Here is a 23,076-nt window from a genome sequence, read left to right as displayed (position 1 = left end):
TATATTCATCAGAGATATCAGCCTGTAATTTTCTGGTTTTGTAGACTTTTTGTCTGGTTTTAATAACAGGGTAATGGTGGCCTTATAGAATGAATTTGGGACTGTTCCGTCCTCAATTATTTGGAGTAGTTTGTTGTTTTTTTTTTTTTCTTCTTCTTCTTTTTATTGCATGTGGAAGTCCTGGACTAGAAGTCAAATTGGAGCTGCAGCTGCCGGCCTACACCACAGCAACGTGGGATCCAAGCTGTATCTGCAACCTGTTGGTGCAGCTTGTAGCAACTCCAGATCCTTAACCTACTAAGTGAGGCTGGGGATTAGACCCACATCCTCATGGATACTAATCAGGTTCTTAACCCACTGAGTCACAATGGGAACTTCAGAAAAGGTTGAAAAGGATAGGCATTAGCTTTTCTTTTTAAGTTTAGAATTCCCCATGAAACCTGGATTTTGGTTTGCTGAGAGTTTCGTTTTTTTTTTTTTAATTATAATTTCACTACTAGTGATTGGTCTATTTAGATTGTTTCTTAATTCTGTCTTGGCAGGCTGTATGTTTCTAGGAATTTGTCCATTTCTTCTAGGCTGTCCAACTCGTTGGCATGTAACTATACATATTTTCTTAAGATTTTTTTTTTGTATCTCTGTGGTATCAGTTGCTATTTTTCCTCTTTATTTTATTTGGATCCTCTTCTTGATGAGCCTGGATAAAGTTTTATCAATTTTATATTTTCAAAAAACCAGCTTTTGGTCTCACTGATGTTTTCTATCATTTTTTTGGTTTCTGTTTTACTTATTTTCTCTCATTATTTCCTTGTATCTGCTAACTTTGGGCTTTGTTCTTTTTTAATTCCTTTAGATTGTAGGTTAGGGTGTTTATTGAAAAAAAATTTTTTTTTCTGGAGGTGGTACTTATATTGCTGTAAACTACAATAATCACTGTTTCCCAATCTGGAAGTAGGTTTGAGCAGTGGGAAGAGAGTTTTTTTATTTGTCCTTTGTTGTGGTATTTGAACTTTTTTTAGTGTATGCTTCTATGAATTTTATAATTAAAAACAAAATTAGATTAAAAATTTCTTAAAGTCACAGTAAAACCAGTTATGCTGACAGGTACTTAAATATGAGTTAGAGTAAATCCAGACTTCCCAGGAGGAATAATTTTCTAAATTGAGCTAACTCTCTCGTTTTTAGATAACTGCCAACATTTAGTTCTGTAAGTTCTCATTTTTTGGTTCATAGAACTTTCATATTAATACCAGACATATGAACTTTCAGAGGAATGGTTATATTAGTAACACAAATTGTAAGTGAGATTAAAGGAAAAGAATACTAGCCGTATGTCTTGAATTTATAGCTTAACTATATTGGCTATCAGTTCATTGGCAGAGTGATGAATGGTTGCTTTTTATTGTGCCTTCAGCTTAGCTGAAAATAGGACTAGCATTTTGTATCTCCCTCTAAATTAAAAGAAGATGGAGGCCTTATTTTTCAGATGCTGCCTAGCTTTGGGCCATTCCTAGCCGCCCTTAAAGACTTGGAGAATTTTTAGAAGATGAAAATGCTATAGGTCATCCCAATTAAATAATAGTTTTTATGAGGTGGGGGAGTCAGGCAATGCTTCTTAGAACCTACAAAATTTACTTTGATATTAGGTATTTAAGTCTTTTGGCAGTTGCAGTAGTTGAATATTAGACAGAAGTTTCCAAAAATTTATAATTATTACAAACTTTCTCTCCAAGAAATGAGACCTCAAGGTAATTACTCAAATTTTATGTAAAATTGTAATAATGACTTGTTTTTTATTTTAGTTAAAAAAATCTATGTTCTTAAATATAGCATTAGTTCCATTTATAAATACTATTTCCAAACAGTTCTTTTACCAAAGCTTGGAAAAATAACACAACTAAATAAAATTTTCTTTGTATACCTCTAACTAGAGATAGGCTCAGGTTTTCACATGGAAAAGTATGGTGATATGGAAATACATTTTATTATCAAGCTTCTGAGAATATTTACAAAAAGTGGAATGTAACAAAAATAAAAATGTACTGAACAGTGTCATTATAGACTACTTTGTACATTACCAAATGTTTCTAATGATTATTTCTTGTACAAACACAACTTCAAGACAAAAAAAAGGTTATGCAGGTTAAACAGTAACTGGAGAAATCACTCAACTCCAAATTATCTGACAGTGCCTTTACAAATTTTTTTTTTTTAAAGAAAACTTCTTAGGCATTCAGCAACAAAGAGAGTGCAATTAATTTTCATGGCTTGTAAAGTTTGATTATATAAGTATAGCAAACATTCCAGTTAATTTTCATCTTACGCAGTAAAACCACAATAGGGTGCCTAGAGTGACTCAGAATTACTTCATTTTAGCATACCGATATAAACACACTTTGGAGAAATTTGGGGAAGTTATCCTGTCACATGGAAAATAGATTTCCAGAAGGCTTTGTAAAATTAATTTTTAAATTCATATGAGAATGAAATACTGAGAGACGTTGTGGGATGTCTCCTGGAGATATATAGGGGTAGAGAACATAGCAGTATATTTTGGAAGAGTAGTAACAACTTTGGAGCCACACTACCCCTGGGTTCAAACCCACATAGTAACTGTGTGCCTTTCAGCTGGTTACTTTATCTCCTTTCCTCATAACGCACTTACCTCATGGCTGTTGTGAGGATAACACACGTAAAGGGCTCAGAACAGAGGAGCACCACATGTTTGCTTTCATTCTTTCAAGGATATTTTTAGTCCTAGATAAGGACAACCTCAGGGAGCTCTAGAGGACCTCTTAGTCATAGCTCACAAGAACATTTTTTTTTTTTTTTGCTACCTCAACTTTAGGAGACAGTGATAGTTAACACTTTAATGTATTTAGTTTATGAATATCTGATCTTCACATCAACATTGTAAGGGAGGTAGGGGCAAGAATTAAAATCTTCATTTTACAGACTGAAGAGCTGAAGGCTCAGACAGATTTGTTACCTGCCCAGGCCAACATAGCTAATAAAGGAGCCAGATTCAACCCCCATCCCCCAGGGCTTTGCCTGTTTTTGCAGCATGTGGAAGTTCCTAGGCCACGGATGGCATAGCTGTGGCAATGCTGGATCCTTAGTCTGCTGTGCCACAGAGAACTTCCAGAATAGAGCCAGATTTTTATACTCCACATATTTTGCTCTTTTTAGAGGGGAAATCATTTTATACTGATTACTGAAGGATGAAGAACAAAATTCCCTAGGTTTTCTGTAAGTGAATGGTCTCAGATCTTTTTTTGAGCGAGAAAACTGTTAGCGACTTTAAAAAAACTTTGAAAAAAAATCTAACCTCTTAAATATATCTGGGTAGAAGTCTTTAGCTGGCTGCTGGAGCCGAAATATTAAAAAAAAAAAAAAAAAGAACCCTATTTCATTTGCTTAGCTGAAAATATAGCCCTACTCTTACAGACTGTTTCATGTTCCACCCCACCCACTTCCCCAAACCGCTTAAAATAATTGATTTAAAAATATTCCAGTAAGCATCCAGTAGAGCCTTCTTTCAAGCTCAGGGAAGGAAAAAGTACAGTTTATTATTCTTTCCTATAGCATTAACTGACTCTGCACTGGCCTTACTTTTAGCATATATTTAATTTTCTTTCCCAAATTATTCAGCCCTGTGTAAAGATAAATTGTGTAATCAGAGTTCAGATCTATACCCCCAAATGTGAGAATCCAATTGTGGCATCACAACGGCGTCAATAGGAACATGAGTATTTAGCAGCGAGTTGAGCTATAAGAAAACATACATAACAACTCAGCACTTAGATCAGCAGTCCCTACTCCTGGTCCTGTACATTAGTTCCAAATTATCTTAAGAGGCTGAAGAGCATATTGAGAATTTCAACTGCAAAAAGGGTAGGGATCACCGTTTTGGAGTCTTGACTGACCTAAAAAAGGTAGAGCAGCAGGGTTTTCCTAGACTCCCTTTCGTGGGGTCTAGGAAAACCCCCCTCAATGTCTCTATGGCCAGTTAAATAAATGTTTATAGGAAAGGCATGCTGGTAGCCTCTCAGCACTTAAGCGCAAATCTGTTTAGAAATCAACCTTGTAACTCTTGTATGATTTGGTCAAGCTATGCAGTAACTGGACTCTAGATTGACTTTTCTGCCTTTTAAAAAAATAACGTAAGAATAGGAAAGGGAAGATAGATAACTAGGTGCTACTATTGTACTAAAATGGACAATTAGGAAAAAATACAAAAACCAGTTATTGCTTATGCTATAAAAATTTATGAAAAGCTTCACCTTGGGTTCCATTATGTTTTTATTACTCAGTTTCCCCTCTTGTACCTACTCATTATGAACTACAGTATTGGTGTCACTGTTTCCTTATCGTATTTCCTCATGTCTTTGCATCCTTTCAGATGACAAATCTACAGAGAACAACACTTATGCAGCAAAATATCAGTCCATAACATGAAATCCTTCCTTAATGAAGTTATTAGCTCATTGATAATTAAGGATCTTCTTCCATGTCATCTGGATTGGGAGCCATAATGAAGTGCTTTGGGTATACAAGGTTGTGTGTGTAAGCATGTATTTCCCAACGGGCATCATCACTTTCGTGTGTAATGTAACGTTCACCAATGCGAGTTTCAAATTCTCTAAGGTCAAGCCAAGTCTGATAGTCCTAGAAAAGAAAGGAAAGTGTTTATGAACCATGAAAGAAACAAAATACTGTCAACCTTTTTTTTTTTTTGCTCAGTACTCTAGTCATAATTGACAACCCCTACTCCTAAGTATGTACTGTAAGTAAGTTCTATTTGTAATATTTTAAGTTAGCTATGTTCAGAGTTACTGTCTTGGTGCAGCAGAAATGAATCTGACTAGCATCCCTTAGGAGGCAGGTTCAATCCCTGGCCTCACTCAGTGGGTTAAGGATCCAGCATTGCCATGAGCTGTGGTGTAGGTCACAGATGAGGCTCAGATCCCAAGTTGCTGTGGTTGTGGTGTATAGGCTGGCAGCTGTAGCTCTGATTCAGCCCCTAGCCTGGGAACCTCGGTATGTCGTGGGTGCAACCCTAAAAAGACCAAAAAAAAAAAAAAAAAAAAAGGCAGTGTTAAAGATACTTTTTCACGTTAAATGAAGAAAGTAGTTTTGCCTTAGGTAATAACAACCACTAAACTATTTTGTTTATATAATGAGAGGCCTATACCTTACTCCTCAAAGTTAGGGAAAATGTTTAGAATGCATTTTCAGGATAATTTAACAACTGCTGAGGCTTAGTACAGTTACAATTGTTTCGAAGTTACCTTTATCCCTCATTCCCTTTAAAATAGTTTCTAAAGCTTCTTTCTTTACTTTGAAGCTTGTGGGGATATCTTTTGACAAGTCCGATCTGGCACATCTGATCTTGACAATGCAAACAAATAAACAAAACCTTTTAGTGGACATTATAAAAGTAAAACAAAGCCAAACAAAAAAACATGGAAGTTCCCAGGCTAGGGATCAAATCAGAGCTGCAGCTGCGGGCCTACAGCACACAGCCACACCAGATCTGAGCTGAGGCTGCTCTTCAGCTGACAGCAGTGACAGATCCTTAATGCATTGAGTGGGGCTAGTGATCGAACCCTCGTCTTCATGGATACTAGTTGGGTTTGTTACAGCTAAGCCACAATGGGAACTCCAAAAGTAAAATATATTTGACAACATAATGTGTCATGCTCCTCTTACAAAAAGGTGAAGTGAACACTGTAAGGCCCTATTTAAGACTAAATTACTGCTTTCAGTTCTTTGGACTTTTAACTGCCTATCACTTCTGCATTTGAATGGTATCCCTGCAGCACTTGTAGAGATTCAGCCACAGTACAAATTAATCACTGAAGAACATTTACATTATTCTAAGACATGTAGAATCTGTTGATCTTAAGAGTGATTTCATTAAGGAGTTCCTGTCGTGGTGCAGTGGAAACAAATCTGACTAGGAACCATGAGGTTGTTTGTGGGTTCGATCTCTGGCCTTGCTCAGTGGGTTAAGGATCCAGTGTTGCTGTGAGCTGTGGTGTAGGTTGCAGATGCGGGCTCGGATCCCCTGTTGCTGTGGTTCTAGCGTAGGCCAGAGGCTACAGCCCCAATTCAACCCCTGGCCTGGGAACCTCCATAGGGCGTGGGTATGGCCCTAAAAAGACAAAAAAAAAAAAAAAGAGTCATTTCATTAAGTAAGACAAATCACCAGGAACTGCTACAATGAGGATCACCAAAGAGAGAGATGTTTTTGTTTTTGTTTTACCTGTAGCCAGGGATGACTAAGAGATTTGTCCACACTGTAACGTTTTCTCATCTTCACTTGCAGTAGGTTATTTATCAAGTCAATTGCTAAGGGAAAAGACAAAATCAGTAGGTTATTTATCAAGTCAATTGCTAAGGGAAAAGACAAAATCAGGTACATGGATTTGAGGGTGCAGAGCATCCAAAAAGTGACTCTGCTTGGAAGGTAGCTCAATCCATAGGAATATAGGATTCAGGATTTTTTTGCTTCTCAAGTACATGGCCTTTAACATGTTAGTGACCCATAAATGTTTATTAAATTTATAGTGTAACTGATTTATTAAGGAGGCCGTATAGAGTACAGACTAAAAGTACAGACTGGAGCCAGCATGCCTGAGCTGAAGTCGTTCTTGCCATTTGTGTGTGTGACGTGTGTGACATAGGGTCACTTTCTAAGCTATACTGTGCTTCAGTTTCCTCATCTGTAAAACAAGGTTGTCAAGAAGATGAAATGGCTTAGAATGGTGCTTAGCACATAAGTGCTAAATATTAACTATTATTTTAAAAAATTAGTTAAAACAGACTCTGATTACAGGCTGATTTTGTCTGTTTGTTTTTTCTTTCTCCAATGATGCCATGTTGTTCTCTATCTTGGGCCTGGTCTGGAAAAGTAGCCAAAGCCATGGCCTTGCTTCTATAGATGTGGTTAGAGTGAGGTGGTAACTTACTATCAAAAGTTCAGGGAGTTCCCGTCGTGGCGCAGTGGTTAACGAATCCGACTAGGAACCATGAGGTTGCGGGTTCGGTCCCTGCCCTTGCTCAGTGGGTTAATGATCCGGCGTTGCCGTGAGCTGTGGTGTAGGTTGCAGACGCGGCTCGGATCCCGCGTTGCTGTGGCTCTGGCGTAGGCGTGGCTACAGCTCCAATTTGACCCCTAGCCTGGGAACCTCCATATGCTGCGGGAGCGGCCCAAAGAAATAGCAAAAAGACAAAAAAAAAAGTTCATACACAGGTAAGAAAATAAGTTCATGGTATTTTGGTGTATGTAGTGAGATCTTGGCATACATATTTTATCCAGTTATTTGGAGAAATGGGCCAACTGCAAAACCAAAGCAACCATATGACTACACACTGACAAGAGCCATACATAACCAATTGATACTAAGGCCTGGATCTAAGGATGAGCCAAATGAAAGACTTACAGTATAGCATTTGTTTCTCTTCTATATTCCACCAAACTAGCAAAGATTTTCCATAAGTATATCAATTATGAACTTTCCATATTTTAAATACTTCTAACTTTTATCCATTGTTCCTTAAATGGTGGTCCACCATGTACATCAGAATCACACGATGTACTTATTAAAAAAGCCTTCCTTGGTAACATTCCAACTGGTGAGTTTGAATCTCTGGGGTAGGGCCAGGGGGTTTTCTTCTTATAAACCAAGTGATTCTGATATAAGAAGTCTGCAGACTACACTGTCCAAAGAAGCTCTAGATGACTTTAGTAACATCTCCAAACCCTCACATGTATTTCTTCAGTTAGCTCTGTTCATTACTGCATAAGCCTACTACTTGCATGTTGTTCCTCAAACTTTTCCCAGTTTAATGGACTACGGATCCCTATAATTATGTCTGGTACTTTTGGAAAAACAAAAGACTCCCTTGTTTTAAGGGTTGGCTAAATTCAAGTTAGAGTATTCCTTAACAGCGGTCCTATCAAATACTGTGGGACTGTTAAATGTTTTAAGTGGTGTACTCTTCCTATTAGTATCAGTACTAATCATTCTTGATAAGTACAGAACCAGGGGTTGTAAACTCAGAAGCCTTTGCCAGGCAGGAAAAACAAACATATGAAGCGTCTCAGTAGTGGTCTGTAAGAGAACTGAAAAAAGGTTCTCATTCCAGGTCAAAAGAACCTAAGTTGCAGGTCTTTATTCAGGGAGGTTATAATCTAGATCTGAAGACAAGAAAGTGATTGTGAAAAGATCTTACCTAGGCTACTAGTTGGGTGTGTTTTTCCGTAAGTATTCTAAGTAGATCTTACATAGTTTAGAGGAGGGATTCAAGGAAGACTTCACAGATAAGCCACAAGTTAAGGGATCTTTGAAGGACTGGAAGGATTTCAACAGCAAGGAAGAGAGATGGTAGGCAGGGGAAAGGCCTAAACAAAATGCAGAAAATAGTTGAAAGTAGGCTTTTATAGGGCAGTAGTGGCAGATAAGGCAAGAAGGTAAACTTGAGCCATCATCTCAGACCTACAGCTGCAACTAGGTTAAAGAGGCCGAAATGCTTGGGAGCAGAGGAAGTAGTGTTTTCTGAAGACGAATTTGCCAGTGGTAACTGGGAAGGACAGTTAAAAAGACATTTGAGTAGTTTCAAAATGAGGCAATTGCATACTGGATTGGTGCCTTGCCTGGGAACTATAAGGAAGATACAGAAAAGACAATGTAAAAGGAATAGTGCTCAAAAATTGGTAAACAGTTGAATTTGGAAGGTGAATGGGAAATATCAACACAAGAAGTCAGAACAGAGTGATTTGGTATCACAAAGATTTTCAGGCTAAAGGGCACAGAGCTAAAACTTTTTTTTTTTACCTTCACCAGAAATTTCTCTCCATGGATTTGGTGGGTACATAAACGCAGCATTTTGGATTTGGTCGTTTATATCTTCATCTTCATTAAAAGGAAATGTGCCACTGAGGCTCACATAGACAATAACTCCCACTGACCACATATCTAGAGAACGGTTGTAGCCTTTGCTCCTGAGAACTTCAGGAGCTAAGTATGCTGGAGTTCCTACCACAGATCTCCTGAATGACTTTTCACCAATGATTCGTGCAAAACCAAAGTCACATAGCTTCACCTGGAAATTAAAGGATGTTATTTTTATGTTATTTATGTATCTATATCTCATATATATATACACACACACACACATACTGTCCTTAAATGTGATACCGATTATTTCAACACACTTGCCAACTGTATTGATTATGAATGTCAAAAGATTACAGATAGGGAAAATGTAAAATACCTTTTTCCTAAAAGGAAGATACATTTATAACCCTGTGGTCCATTACTATAAAGCATGAAGAGCTTTGCTAGTGCTCATTTCAAAAAAAACCACTTTTGAATTCTAGCTACCAGAATGCCAGATACCAGACTGATGTTCTAAGTGCTTAGTGTTTTTTGATGAAATGGAGGGTGCTGATCTATCATTTGGCTTTCAAGGAGATCACTTTCTATCACCTGTAAGCAGGAATTATGTTTCATTTTTAAATCCTCAATGGCCTCATAGTGCCTGGATAAAGGTACTCAATAAATGTTTGTTGAATGAAACGTTAGAATATTTAAAAACTTACTCTTTATTTTGCTTAATTCTAGAGCCTCTCTTCCCAAGGATACTATATATTGGCAAGCACATGAAATTGAAGTGTATTAAAGATAACCATTAATGTGGCCAGCAGAAGAGTCATATTAGAGATTACTTGAAAGAATGAGAGTGTTTTCTATGACTATGGAACAAATTATTTCTAATAAGATAGTCAGATTTGAAAAAAGTTATACCTGAGGGAACTGTAGTCATTACCATGCCCTTTTGGGAAGAGAGTTCTGGAAGCAAAATGAGATTGGAGAGCACAGAACACTTATCTTGCTGCCTGTCTACTCACAAGATGTCTTCACTAAAAACTTTAAGGTAAATTTGGAGAAAAGGGATTTGGCCTCTACAAACCAGTATCACAAATAGTAGAAAGCAAAGTTGGGTCTTCATACATGTTTTTATGATATTTGTTCATGTCATTATTGAATTTGGCTACTTGTGAATATTTGAAGAATACAATTATTGACCATATAGAAATGTCAACTCTTTTTTTTTTTCCTTCCCCATTAAAAGCCATATTTCAGTTAACATTTTGATAAATGGCCTAGCAGTTTGGCAACTAAATAAAAAAGAGTGGCCATAGCTAGCACTTGACCCCCCACCCCCAAAAGCACTATTTTCCCTTTGTTCCTAATGGAGGTCAGAAAGCTGGAGTTTAGCCTCAGCTGTGCCCATAGTCCTTTGCCCATATTCTTGTGAAGATCAAATGAAATAATATGTGGAAACACTTTAAAATATTGCACCAACTCTTGAGAGTTCCAGCTGTGCCTCAGCAGAAACGAGCCCGACTAGTATCTATGAGGATGTGGGTTTGATCCCCGGCTTTGCTTAGTGGGTTAAGTATCTGATGTTGCCTCGAGCTGTGGTGTTGGTTGCAGATGTGGCTTGGATCTGGAGTTAATGTGTCTATGGCATAGGCTGGCAGCTGCAGCTCCAGTATGACCCCTAGCCTGGGAACTTCCATATCCCACAGGTGTGGCCCTTAAAAATATATATATTGCACAAACTCTTACAGCATCTTTTTGACCCTTCAAGGTTTTGCTGAAAATGTCTGAAATACAGTACTCTAAAGAAGAAGAGTTGGCTGAAATACAGTACTCTAAAGAAGAAGAGTTAGGTGCATACCTCAACCAAAATCTATTATCTCGCATTTCAGAGTTATCCCTCAAGTTTGTTTTATGTCCTAGGCACCAAGCACCAACCAAGGCTGACTCTTTTTTCATTCCCAACCTACAAGGAAGTGTGAACTGGGCACAAAGTGCAAAAAATACTCTCCTTGAGAACCAGTCAAAAAGTAACTAATTCTACAAAATCTTAATGAAAATAAACCATATAATTAGTAAAATCTGAATTCAAGTATTCAGGTATAAATAGGTACAAGTCAGAAACTTTATTTCTATGATATGGTTATGTATTTGAACCTACAGCACTACCTTTCACTATTACATGGTAATCATGTCATCAGATATTTAAAATGATACTCTAAAAAGGTGCTGAAGAATGTCTCACCTGGGGAAATGGCTCTGCTGATGCAAGTAGCACATTTTCAGGCTTTAAATCACAGTGCACAATATTCTTAAAATGTAGATTCCTCAAAGCAACAAGTATCTGTTATTGAAGAAAACAGAATTTTTTCAATGCCTAGAAAAATCACAGCTAAACCCCAACTGAGCGCCTTGAATGGGTAAGAATTTGATAAGTCCTCTACACTTCATCACAATTTAATTAAAAGTGTTAATTCTGTTCTTCAAACTTAACAATTCCCACAATATCCTGAAATGTAAAAGCATTGCTATTTCTTTTAGTTTTTAAATATTCTTTAGTTTCAAAAAAAAAAAGTTAAAATACCTGCGTGACCATGAATTTAGTAATTCGTTCTGGAAGTCGACTTTTCTCACTGGATAGAATCATTTCCAACATATCTCCATGCAGCTTTTCCATTACTACAAAAACTCGTTCTGGGGTTTCAAACATACATTCCAGGTTTACAATCCCAGGATGGTGCAAATTCTGAAGAGTTGCAGGATATTTATGTGACCAACATGAGTAAAGTTTTATTATGCAAATATCTAACAATGTGCTTGCAATTAATTGTTTGGAATAATGCCATAGAAAGAAAAAATAGCTTAGAAAAATAAATAAAAGCAAATAAAATAAAAAGGATCACAGATTCTGATTTTCCAAATTCTGTACTGGAGAGTGGAGAGTGGAAGGGAAAGAACGTCTTCCCAGTTCGAATATACAGCTGCCCTTGTCCATTACTACTACTTTTCCTTCCTTCTCATCTTTTTACTTTCCTCATACCACTCTAATTTTATGCAGCCCGTGAATAGATACCAACTGCCAATCAAAGTTTAGCCAATTACACAGAGCTTTGGTTCTTTGGAGCTATTTGTGAAGGTCTTTGCTCAATAGATGCTTTTGACTTTAGGCAGTTAGATATTAAGTCTCAATCTCCTATTATACCTTGAGGTGGTCTTCCTGCTTTCAGGCTCTTTACCACCATTACCCCCTTAAGTACTATTGGATTAACAGGGTTGGAGAAATACAAAGCTGAATGTGGCACTGTTTCTGCTAATAAAAAAAAAAAAAAGAGCAATCTATCTTACTGGTAAAAATGAAAACAAAGAACTTCCTCAAAAACAAATTTGAGAAGCCAGCCATACTCAGAAACATTCAATGGTTCTTTATTTCTGGACATAAATCTAAACTCTTCTGCTTAAAATTTAATATCCTCAATAATCTCATTTCATTCTCCCTATTCAATCTTAAATATGCTCTTAAATTATTTGCCCAAGTGATTAAACTTTTTAATCCCTATTAAGAGAAATACATTTCCCCTTACTATGGGCATCTAATTATGCCAAGAGGGCAAACTCTTTTTTTTTTGGCCCATGTGAAGTTGAGCTTCATCTCTAAAATGTGTTCTGAGTCCACCATCATTTCTCAATTCGCACTCTAATGCCTTAATTTTAACCCACATCACCTCTCTTCTGGACAATGGCAGTAGCTGCCATTACACTCTCTAGGCAGCGGCACTAATCCCATGGTCCTCATTATGTGTATATACATCTTACTCAGTAGCCTAGTAAGTTCTCTGAGAGCACATCTGTGTCTTAGTCACTTTTTAGCTCAATATCTCAACATGTTTGGAAAATGAGGAGTTCCTGTTGTGGCACAGCAGAAATGAATCTGACTAGGAACCATAAGGTTGCATGTTCGATCCCTGGCCTCGATCAGTGGGTTAAGGATCTGGCGTTGCCGTGAGCTGTGGTGTAGGTCGTAGGTGGGGCTCAGATCTGGTGTTGCTGTGGCTGTGGTGCTCTGATCTGACCCCTAGCCTGGGAACCTCCATATGCCACAGGTGCGGCCCTAAAAAGCAAAAAAAAAAAAAAAAAAAAGAAAGAAAGAAAAAGTTTGGAGGATGAATAGAAAGTGTAGAATACTGTTTACTAATCAGCATAAAACAGTTTTTTTGTTGTTGTTGTTGCTATTTCTTGGGCCGCTCCCGCGGCATGTGGAGGTTCCCAGGCTAGGGGTTGAATCGGAGCTGTAGCCACCGGCCTATGCCAGAGCCACAGCAATGCGGGATCCGAGCTGCGTCTGCAACCTACACCACAGCTCACGGCAACGCTGGATCGTTAACCCACTGAGCAAGGGCAGGGACCAAACCCGCAACCTGGTGGTTCCTAGTCGGATTCGTTAACCACTGCGCCACGACGGGAACTCCCACAGCATAAAACAGTTTAATGGCATGGTGTTCCAAGTAGCAAAATAAACAGTGACACAGGTTTTTTTTTTTTTTTTTTTTTTAATGGCCACACCCACAGTATAAGGGTGTGCCTGGGCCAGGGACTGAATCTGAGCCACAGCTGCAACCTATACCACAGCTGTGGCAATGCCAGATCCTTCCACCCACCACAGCAGGCTGGGGACTGAGCTGCTGAACTTCAGTTCTTAAACTACTGTACCACAGTGGAACTCCAAAAGTGACACAACCTTGAAGTAGATAAATGAAAGTGAAAAAACCCACAGTAGTGGGGTTGATGATATCAGTCAACAGGAGAAGATCTGTAACATCATCACTTTCACCAACTTAGAGCTGGAAGCATGGCTGGCTGTCCCCTATGCTGTAGTTACCTGCTAAGTCTTTTCTCCCCACGGTCATCCCTGAAAACACATGGATGTACATACACAAAATAAAAGTATCCTGTGACATAATTCTTTTAACAAGTCCTCCTATATGTCTAAATGTCCTATTTCCTCTGGAGTCTCTTTTGGTAAACTATACCTTCATAGAGAATTAGTCATTTTCTCTAGGTTTTCAAGTTTAAGAGTTGCACAAAATTGTGTCTTAAGATTCCCTTAGTTATTTTTCAGTATTTGAGATCATCTCCCCAAAGTTTTTTTTTTTTTTTAAAGATTTCTTTTTTTTTTTGTCTTTTTGCTATTTCTTTGGGCCGCTCCCGCGGCATATGGAGGTTCCCAGGCTACGGGTCCAATCAGAGCTGTAGCCACCGGCCTACGCCAGAGCCACAGCAACGCAGGCCAAAGTGTTTTTATATTTCCTTATATTTTTTTTTATCAGGGTGGCCACTTATTTTATTGTTATCCCACCTACTACATAACCAGTTTTTGGATTTATCCTATTAAATTTATTAATTTCCATTTTTATCTTTGTTAACTCTTTTTTTGGTTGCACACATGGCATGGGGAAGTTTCTGGGCCATCAAACCCAATCCACAGAAGTGACAATGCTGTATGTATCCTTAACTTGGAACTCCTTCTGTTTTTCTTATGTTGATTATTCATCCTTCAACTTTTTTGAGTTGGATTCTTTTTTTTTTTTTTTGGGTCTTTTTAGGTCCACACCCGCAGCGTACGGATGTTCCAGGCTAGGGGTCGAATCAGAGCTGTAGCACTCACAGCAACATGGGATCTGAACCTCATCTGCAACCTACACCACAGCTCATGGAAGCACTGGATCCTTAACCCACTAAGCAAGGCCAGGGATCAAACCTGTGTCCTCAAGGATACTAGTTGGGTTCGTTAACCACTGAACCATGACGGGAACTCTGAGTTGGATTCTTAATTCATCTATTTTCATTCTTTTTGGAGTAAATATTTTAGGTTATCAAGCTTTCTCTGAGCAATAGACCAAAACTCTGATATACAGTATTTTTAGAATTATACTAAGATACTGATTTCGCTCTATGATTCAAGAATTAAGACTTGGGAATTCCCATCGTGGATCAGTGGTAAGAAACCCAACTAGAATCCATGAAGACACAGGTTTGATCCCTGGTCTTGATCAGTGGGTTAAAGGCTCCAGAGTTGCCTCGAGCTGAGGTGCAGGTCACAGATGTGGCTTTATTAAAGACCTAAAAATTTTTCAGGGAGTTACCTGGTGGCTCTGTGGGTTAAGGACCCAGCATTGTCACTGCTGTGGCTCAGGTTCCTGCTGTGAAACATGTTTAATCTTTGGCTGAGGAACTTCCACATGGTGTGATCATGGCCAAAAAATTTTTCAGGTGGTAGGAGCTTTTGTTTTCCGATTTTATAATTTATTTCTAGCTTTACTGCATTAAGATCAAAGACTACTGTTTATACTGTTTTTTTAAATTAATGAGGTATTTATTTGTTTTCAGAGTACAAAGTTCAACATAAAATAGTTAGATCTAACTTACACTGTTTGAACCTCATCTGTTCTTACTTGCTTTGTCTACTTCATCTGTCATGGACTACTAGGGTGCTTATCTGCTATACCCTGTATCGTCTCTATTTTTCCCTTATAAATGTTGATGTCGTCTGGGTTAGTGTCAGCAAAAACAGTTCTTACTGTGGTGCTTCTTCCTGCATGCACCTAGTCCATCTCTACTGTTTTTGGAAAAACTTCTACCTATTTTGTAGGTCTGAACTCTTCTATTTTTACTAAAAATAGTATGCTTTTCTGTTTATCTTTTTTTTTTTTTTTTATCTTTTGAGTGACTTTCAAGAAGGGAAGGGGAAAATACTGAATTTATGCTACAAAATGTTCAAACTAGAAATTCTCCTCTTAAGTTTCTGAGAACATTTTCCTATTTACTTAGGGAGCCATGAGAATGCCTCACCTTTTCTCCCACTACTCTACCACTTTCTTCAGGCAACAGCAAAGGAACACTTTATGTTACTATATCCCTATGAAATGAAAGTAAAAATCCTCCATTTCTTCCCTGCCCAACAGATGCTTCCCAGATGTGGCCATGTTGACAGGTAGGTATGACTCCTTTTTGATAACATAACCATACACAGAAATATGTGAAGTAGACATCACCTTAATGAGTTACACAAATAAAATCATTCCACACTTGTTTCTTAAAATTTAACAACATGTTACTGATAATTTCTCACATAAATACATTCATTTGATAAATATAAAAAGCATCTGCTATGTGCCTAGTACCATCCTATGTAGGTAGGTAGTATGGATTCATCAGTGAACAAAACTGACAAACACCTCTTGTTTCATGGAGCTTATTAATTCTAGGAAGTTGAGATAGACAATAGGGATAAATGAGAAAATTACCTAGTATGGAGGTAATAAATGCTAAGGAGAAAAGAAAAAGAGTTAGAGTAAGGGAGAGTTAGGGTAAGAAGGGTGGGCTTAATGCTGAATAGAATGCAAAGGCCTCACTGTGGAAATGACATTAGGGTAGAATCTTGAAAGAAATAAGGGAATATGCTGTGCTGATAGTGGAGGAAAGCATTCCAGGCAGAGGGAACAGCTAAGGCAAAGTCCTTAAGACAGGATCATATCTAACATGCTTGAAGAACAACAAGAAAGTCAGAGTGGCCATCATCGGGAAAAAAGATTCAATTTATTGAGTGTGGTGTCTGCAATGGAACCTTTTTCAAGAGATTTTGGTTTAGCCTAATAAGTTAATGGATTTAAGATGAAAATAGTATATTTGGGACATACTACAATTATTTAATTCTATTTCCAGTCAAGTAATATCAATGAAAATAACCAGAGGGATGAGATGATAAAGTGTTTACATAGTACAGTATCTGGAAATTCCTAATTTAGTTATGATCCATAGGCAAGTTTCAGTATTTAGTTCAGAGTTGTGTTTGTGATCAAAGTGACAAGCAGAAATCAAGCCTTAGGAATATACCCTTAATATTTATTTTTTGCATATTAATTGGACATCGAGGAAGAGTCCAAAATTAGATATTAAAAAAGATCTCTAACAATATATTCAAATCCTAATGCAGAGTCTGAATGCTATTAATATTCTACTTGAAAGGTAGCTTTATAGCAGGCAGCCTTGAAGTGACCACAGGTACCTTGTAGACTATAATGTTTTGATCATTACTCCCCTGAAGAAAAAAAAAAGTGAAGCAAATGTTATTAACAGTGTCCAATAATGTAATAAATGTAAAATTAATGACATATTTATAAATTTCTTACCTTCTTCTCCAAGGAAACGCAAGTTCAACAGGCTGTGTCTTCTTGAACTTCACCCCCAAGCAAATGGGGCTCTGACACCATTAACTATTATATCACCATGATTTCTAAATACTATGCAAACGCTACACAGTGAATTAATAAACATTTGCATTTTATAAGTTAATTATATGTGGTTCAGAAAAATAAAGCTAAATTTTAATCTTCTAGATGACCCCTAAAAGAGGTAAAAATGGTAGATGAAAATAAAACCACATAATATTTTATTTTAAGGGATTTAAGTTGTTGCCAATATATATTTTAAAACAAACTTTAATGGACAAAACTATTATAAAATTAAATCTTTAGTGTTTTGAATAAAATAACAAATGCTACTGTTAAAAGGTACACAATTTAAGCAGTCTTCATTTTTATAGTAATTGCTATAACAATTAAGTGCATCATCTGTGAGACCTAGATAGGCACAATGATGAGACAACTGAGGCCTCCTACGGAAATGCAGTGGTAGAAATATCAAAGTATTTTGTGCTCGTGGAGTGATGAATTAAGAATGAAATGTGGGCTTTTTTAGTTTAAGATTTTATTTAGGAAAATGTTTTCTAAACAAACTACTACCATAATGGCGGTCCTTGTAACTCCTAGATTACTATAACCTAATTTTACCTTTATAATAAAGACTTAAAGGAGTTATTTCAGATACTCACCAGCCTCTCCTATTGAGCCAAAAGGTCATAAAATGAAAACAAAGAAAACAAAAACCAAATCTTATTCTTATAAGCACACTAAAGAGACTTGGATTTATAAATCCATTTATCAAAATTTAAAACCAATACAAAGCAACTTTTTTTTTTTTACCTGTAAAATAGCTACTTCATTACGGAGTTGACTTTCCTGTTTTGTGGGGAATCTCATCTTATCAATTACTTTAATAGCCACATCCCTTCCAGTCTTTCTGTGTTTTCCTGTTTTTAAAAAAATACAAGAGAGAAAGAAGCAGCAAACTGACATCTCACATACAATACAAAAGCTTTGTCAGGAAGTTTTTCACAAAATGAAACCGATAAGCATTTACTCTTGTATTTCTTTTCTTTGGCTCATTTTCTTCTTTCTCCAGCATTCACCTTTAATTTTAAGAAATAAATCATGTTTTTCCTGATACCAGTTGCCTCTAATAAAACTAGTTTCATTATCTGAAATGGCAGGAAACTTGAATGAACTTGTTTACTGAAAAATAATCTACCTTATTAAATAAATGACAGTTAACTATGTGACTTAGTCTTCAGAAATTGTCAAGATAGAAACATTGTACCAATGAATTAATTTTATTTTAGGTTCATGGGATCAGCAGGGTGATTTAACCACATCACGTATGACAGCAAGCCTTGAAGCAGAAAGGCCAACTAGGAGACTATTATAAGTCTCACTAAGGAATGAAAAGAGTTCAACATTACTTTTTTCCCCTTTTTTTAAAGTATAGTTGATTTATAATGTTATGCTAATTTTTGCTATACAGGGCACTACTTTTCTTTTATACCATGCATTATAGCTTATAAAGTACTTTTACATACATTAGGTTTAATTAATATTAACAACCCTGTGAGCTATGCAGTTCAGGTTTTACTGGCTTCATTAAAATGATGAAAATACACAGTGAGGTTAAATGACTTTGCCAATATAAGTCACAGAGCTGGGTAAGATTTCAGGTGTTCATTCCTGATATACTATTCATGCCAATAGTAGACAAATGGTGCCATCTGTGTTGGAAAGCCAGTAGGGCATATAAAGTTTTAGGTTTAAATTAATAAATGAATACTCAGTTATAATGAAGAGGACTTAGCTAGGTATGCAAGTCAACCTGCAGGAAAAAAACACTTGACAAAACTGTGACAAGATTTAACAGCTGGCAGGTGTTTTTAAATTTCAAATATTTCCATACTATCTATAATATGCAAATGACTATAGTTGCTTACCTCCATAAACGATACCAAATTGGCCTGAACCAAGCACCTCATCTGCAAAAATCTGGTAAACGGTACTGATGTCCTATTTAGGAAAAAGTAAGCAGTGTTATTACCTCTATAAAACGATGTCAACATTTCTGACTCTTTTCATTCAAATACTTAAATACATTTTAGTTTTTATGATTGAGTGAACTAACTTCATCAAGTTATTAATGAAATATAGGCTTTTCATGTCCTAAAAAAAAATCCAATTTCAATACTATGACTTTTATATTTTGTTATTTTTTTCTTTTTTGGCTGCTCCAAGGCACATGGAGTTCCCTGGCCAGGAATCAGATCTGAGCTGCAGTCACAACCTATTCCACAGGGTGGCAATGCCGGGATCCTTAACCACTGTGCCAGGCCAAGGATTGAATCTGCATTCCAGCGTCCTAGAAACGCCACCAATCCTGTTGTTCCACCTTGGGAACTCTTAATACTGTGACTCAATGTACAACGATAATGTATTCTGTAAGACTTTTGGGGGGGAAAATGCTTCAAATTAAAAAGTATATTTATTAAATAGAGATCTATTAAGAGTAAATTATAAGAACAAAGTTTTATTTACTATTAAGGAGATCTGCTATCTTTGATATGAAGGAAAAACTCAAAGGTTCCTAATGAGATCAGAGTAATTTTGAAAGACTGATGAAAAGTGTATATGTGAGAAAGTCTGTAATTCAAATTCACTCCTCAATCTTCTTCCCTTTTGTTTCTTTCCTTCCTTCTTTTTGTCTTTCTAGGGCTGCACCTGCAGTATATGAAAGTTCCCAGGCTAAGGGTCAAATCACAGCTGCAGCTGCCAACCACAGCCACATGGGATCCTAGCTGCATCTGCCACCTATGCCATAGCTCACGGCAATGTAGGATGCGTAACCCACTGAGTAAAGCCAGGGATTGAACCTGAATCCTCATGGATACTAATTGGGTTCTAAGCTTGCTGAACCACAGCAGGAACTCCTTTTTTTTTTTGGATAATGACTGTTGCTGGAAGGCACGCTCCAATTCTCTCCACAGATCCCAGTCAAGGTCTCTCTTTTGTTTGGGTGTGTACTGCAGTCTCCATGGAGCCACGGATGACACCTATCTTGTTCAGTGTTACATTCCCAGCCAGTGCCTGTCTCATGGTAATCACTTGATTGAATAAACTGAGTTTCTGAGGCCTCATTCCTTCATTGCTATAGTAGATGTAATAACACGAACCAAGTTTTTAAGTGAATTATTTTTCTTTCAAATCATTTTAATAACGTAGCAGTGACTCAAAGTATGAAAAAAAGATTCAAACTTTTTCCCGTTAAAGGGGATGCTAGCATGATTACTTCACAACAAGCATGATCAAAGGCAATGATGAGACCGGATTCTCAAGAGCAAGGGTCGGAGTAAGTCTTCAAGGCTCATAGATCGAAGAGCTTGTTTGCACAGTCTCTTGAGCGCTAGCAGGCAGCAGAAGAGGCATACAATTTTAAGAGATTCTCGCAAGGATGGGGCGCGGTTGCTGGGTCATGAGCACCTTGAAGCCTTTCTTTTTTTTTTTTTTTTTGTCTATTTGTTATTTCTTGGGCCGCTTCCGCGGCATATGGAGGTTCCCAGGCTAGGGGTCAAATCGGAGCTGTAGCCACCGGCCTATGCCAGAGCCACAGCAACGCGGGATCCAAGCCACGTCTGCAACCTACACCAGAGCTCACGGCAACGCCGGATCGTTAACCCACTGAGCAAGGGCAGGGACCGAACCCGCAACCTCATGGTTCCTAGTCGGATTCGTTAACCACTGCGCCACGACGGGAACTCCTGAAGCCTTTCTTGATAGTGATCCGGTGTCAAGAATATCTGTCGTCTGGGGAGAACTGAGCAGGATGGGCCGAGCAAGTCTGTTGTCCCGTGGGGTCAAGCTTCTTTAAGGTATTGACCTGGTCTCCCTGCTCGTTGAGATAATACTGGAGAAACATGATCACGCCGAAGCCAGAAGACCCCTTAAGTGAATTTTTATTTATTTATGCATGCATGCTTTTTTGGGCTGCACCTGTGGCACATGGGAGTTCCCAAGCTAGAAGTCCAATCGAGCTGCAGCTGCTGGCCTATGCCATGGCCACAGCAACGTGGGATCCTGAGTCACATCTCTGACCTATACCACAGCTTGTGGCAACGCCAGATCCTTTAATCCACTGAGCCACAATGGGAACTCCTATTTTTTAAGTGAATTAAATGAGAATATATACAAAGTGTCAAGTCTACTGCCTGGCATACAGAAATCAGTAATTCTACAAATCCCAATTTTTATTTAAATTGGGTAATCTTAAGTAAGCTGAATTCCCCAGGACTTGGTTTCTCATCTGTAAAAATGAAGTGAGAAAACCTCCTTCTTGCCTCAATAAACTGGTATTTATTCTACCTACTACTAGGACAAGAGAGACACAGATTAAATCTTCTTGAAACCCTCTCCTAATAACACTTCTGGATATCCAATCTTCACTAAAATCTTAGAAAACCCAGTGATGTGTAAATGTTACAGAGCAATAACATCTGGATGCCTCAAGCTGAAGAGCAAGAGATTTTTATCAGAGAAATTTATATATAGCTAATGAACAATTTTCTGACTTCTTTTTCTAGCTGTTTTTCTTTCTAATGCAGGGATGGCAAGCTATGGCTTATATAAAGGCTAATTCAAGCCTGATGTCTTTTTCTGTACCGCCCCTGAATTAAGACCAGACTTTAAATATTTTAATGGTTGAAAAAGTCAAAATAATATTTGTGAAACATGAACATTATATGAAATTCAAATCTAAGTGTCCACAAATAAAGTTTTATTGCAAAACATTTATGATCATCCCTTTATGTACTGCCTATGGCTTTCTTACTACAATGGCTGAGTTGAATTCATAACTGTATATGGTCTGGTCTGCAAAGTTAAAAACATTTACTATCTATTCCTTTACAGAAAGTAAGCTGACTCCTACTATAATCCCCTATATGTACCTACATACATCAGCTAAACTTCACTACTCCTTAAAAGTCCTGCATTTCCTGCTTCTCTGTACTTGCATGAAATACTGTTCCCCCACCCTCATCTTCTCAGTACTTGTGTCAAAACTTTTCCATCCTTTTAGGCATATTTCAAGTTTTACCTCCTTTAGGAGGCTCTCTCTCTTGACCAAGCAAAGAAGTAACCTCTCTCTTCTCTTTGAACTAGTCTATTACTTTGTAATGTTACTTTGTAATACTCTAATGTCAGGTATGAAAGAGTTAAATTTTATTTCATAATTTTAAAAAAAATTGCTTCAGTTTCCTTAAAAGGAGATTTCCTCAGGGTAATTATCACTCGCAGAGTCTAGCTTAGAGTCTTTAGGCAAACTGCACAATACTCTGGGCTATAAACTTATTTCTTTAAAAGATTTTCATACTTTATTTTTTTAATCACATAATTTGCATATTTTAGCTGTTAGTGTTTACTCACCACATTCTCCTGGATCTGACAATTAGATACAGAGATACTGGTAGACAAATCTTCTGTAAAACAGAAGAATGGTGTATGAAAAAAGATAAAACTGTTAGTACACAACTTAATAAAATTAATATTTACTGACATGTAGAATGCTTAGAGTATAATAAATTTTTAAAACTAGATAGCACACAGTTAATGTAATTACATTCACTGAAACAAAATTTATTCACATATGATACTAATCTATCAACAGAAAACCAGTTAAATAAAATATGATACATCCATACAAAAGAATACTATCTAAACATTTAAGGATGTAGGGCTACAAGTACTGAGAAAGCTATTTATGACATTAAATTGCAGGGTCGTGGCATTTGAATTAAAAACAAAATAGGATTACTTCTGGTGAGTGAGAGAGATGGGGCTAAGGAATGATTTTAATCTTTATACACTTCTAGACTGCTTGCATTTAAAAAGAATACATAGAAAGAATGTATGTATTCCAAGCCATCCCCAAAGTTGTGGCTCAGCAGTATCGAGCCCGACTAGTATCCTTGAAG

At 37.3% G+C, this 23,076-nt stretch overlaps 1 protein-coding gene across 1 annotated transcript in view; it reads right to left on the bottom strand.

The window, feature by feature from the left end:
* Positions 1-3,858: 3,858 nt before the first annotated feature.
* PRKD3 (protein kinase D3) overlaps positions 3,859-23,076 on the bottom strand; it is a 91,182-nt gene continuing 71,964 nt past the window's right edge. The window contains exons 11-18 of the mRNA XM_047782272.1: positions 22,529-22,581; positions 19,048-19,120; positions 17,933-18,039; positions 11,479-11,640; positions 11,140-11,238; positions 8,844-9,111; positions 6,269-6,354; positions 3,859-4,668 (exon numbers count right to left, since the gene is read on the bottom strand). Of these exons, the coding sequence (XP_047638228.1) occupies positions 4,495-4,668; positions 6,269-6,354; positions 8,844-9,111; positions 11,140-11,238; positions 11,479-11,640; positions 17,933-18,039; positions 19,048-19,120; positions 22,529-22,581 (1,022 nt within the window). The 3' untranslated portion in view covers positions 3,859-4,494. The remainder of the gene's footprint in view (positions 4,669-6,268; positions 6,355-8,843; positions 9,112-11,139; positions 11,239-11,478; positions 11,641-17,932; positions 18,040-19,047; positions 19,121-22,528; positions 22,582-23,076) is intronic.

Source organism: Phacochoerus africanus, chromosome 5 (assembly GCF_016906955.1).
Source record: "Phacochoerus africanus isolate WHEZ1 chromosome 5, ROS_Pafr_v1, whole genome shotgun sequence".
NCBI lineage: Eukaryota > Metazoa > Chordata > Mammalia > Artiodactyla > Suidae > Phacochoerus > Phacochoerus africanus.
This window is presented reverse-complemented; position numbering and strand designations above follow the sequence as displayed.